The sequence below is a fragment of the Sceloporus undulatus genome, chromosome 6 (genome assembly GCF_019175285.1).
Source record: "Sceloporus undulatus isolate JIND9_A2432 ecotype Alabama chromosome 6, SceUnd_v1.1, whole genome shotgun sequence".
NCBI lineage: Eukaryota > Metazoa > Chordata > Lepidosauria > Squamata > Phrynosomatidae > Sceloporus > Sceloporus undulatus.
In genome coordinates, this window is record NC_056527.1 from 83,551,209 (window position 1) to 83,552,727 (window position 1,519).

Below are 1,519 nucleotides of genomic sequence, written 5' to 3' on the forward strand. Positions count from 1 at the left end.
TTTTGCTGGACTCTTGGACGCATGCCTCATTGAAAACACCATACCTCCACTGTGACTCGAAGCAGCTTTATTTTGGCTGTCTATAACAGGCCATGGTTGTTCTTCTTGTAAGGCGAACAACAATGGGTGTATGGTAGATCTCAAGGATGGGAAGTTGCAGCCTTTGCTGTGTTGTTGAACTGTAACTCCCATCATCTCTCATCACGGATGTGGTGCCAGACACTAATGAAAGCGAAATCTAACAACAACTGAAGGTCCATATTTTCTCCTACCTGGGAGCGTATCTTGGTTCTTGATTTGCACTTACAATGTAGAATTGCTACACTCTATGTCAAGGTTGGTTTTTTTAAAAGACTACTTGTGTTTTTAATGCTGTTAAAATCTTCCTGTGGTTGCTTTCTCATGTGCCTTATCACATCAGTAACAAAACTGGAAGCATACAGTTCTAGAAATGGCTGTCTAACTGCTGGCCATGATCAGTATATATGTTGTATAAAAGAGCCCATTGCCTTCAAAGAAAGATCCCTGTTTCTTTTTTTGCTATGGGCAAGTGAATGGAGCCACTCTCCACTGACCATGTTGCAGAAACAGTTTTCCAACATTATCTCTTTCTCCTGGTGTTTGTCTCCATTTAGCCAAAAACCGCAGCACAGCTTCTGGAGGTGCGGAGGAAAGGAATCTGAACCGGACACAGCATCCCCCAGATATTAATGCCACCTCTTCACGGTCCCATGCAATCTTTCAGGTAAGTGTGGTGAGGTTTGTTGAAATATTTTACAGCACTATCCGGAGGCACTGTAGTTAGAAAGGGCTTTTCCTTTCTCAGTGTAGCTGGGCTTTTTAAAATGGCCCCATTCTAGTTCTCTAAAAAGGAGAGTCTGTTGCCCAGTGTGGCTTCTAACATCTGTATACCGCTGTCAGTCACGAATATCGAACTGAATGGATCTGTGATCTTGCCCAGTGTTTACTGCCCTTTGTTCTTTTGTATAAACTTAAATTCTCCCTATAGGACAGTATTTATGACAGGTATATCTCGTTAACAAAACCTATGCAATGAAGCCCTACAAGCTTTATGTCTCAAAACAAGCTCCAACTCCCAGAATTCCATACCCTTGAGCCAGAAAAGAGTTAAATCGGTTCCAAACTGGGTTATTTCTCCAGTCTGGATGCAGCCCAGAGTCTGCGCGAGGCGCAAACGGTTAACTGTTTCACCAGAATCGCCTCAACTCCCTCAACCCGCGCCTGATTGGTTAGATCGCCGCTGCTCCTGGAGCGAAACAACCAATCAGAAGCAACCTGAAGACGCGCGTGGAAGAACGGACCAATAGGGAGTGGCGATGCGGAGATGGCTTGTATTTGAATTTGAAGAGGAGGAGAAGGCCGAGTTGCGTGAAGGACTGAGGTAAAGGAGCGTGGCATGTTTGTATGGAGAGGCGGGGGAGGGGAGGATGTGACTCCCCTTGTTCTGAGGGATAGAAGACGATGCTTCAGGGGAGCCACTGAAACGAATGACAGGACT

At 45.3% G+C, this 1,519-nt stretch overlaps 2 protein-coding genes across 2 annotated transcripts in view; one reads left to right on the forward strand and one right to left on the reverse strand.

The window, feature by feature from the left end:
* GJC1 (gap junction protein gamma 1) overlaps positions 1-1,519 on the reverse strand; it is a 108,951-nt gene that overhangs the window by 104,026 nt on the left and 3,406 nt on the right. The gene's annotated exons all lie outside the window — the stretch shown is intronic.
* Positions 1-1,519, forward strand: part of LOC121933639 (kinesin-like protein KIF18B) — a 29,444-nt gene that overhangs the window by 6,845 nt on the left and 21,080 nt on the right. Inside the window, 2 exon segments of the mRNA XM_042473620.1 lie at positions 636-663; positions 666-745. Coding sequence (XP_042329554.1) covers positions 636-663; positions 666-745 — 108 coding nt within the window.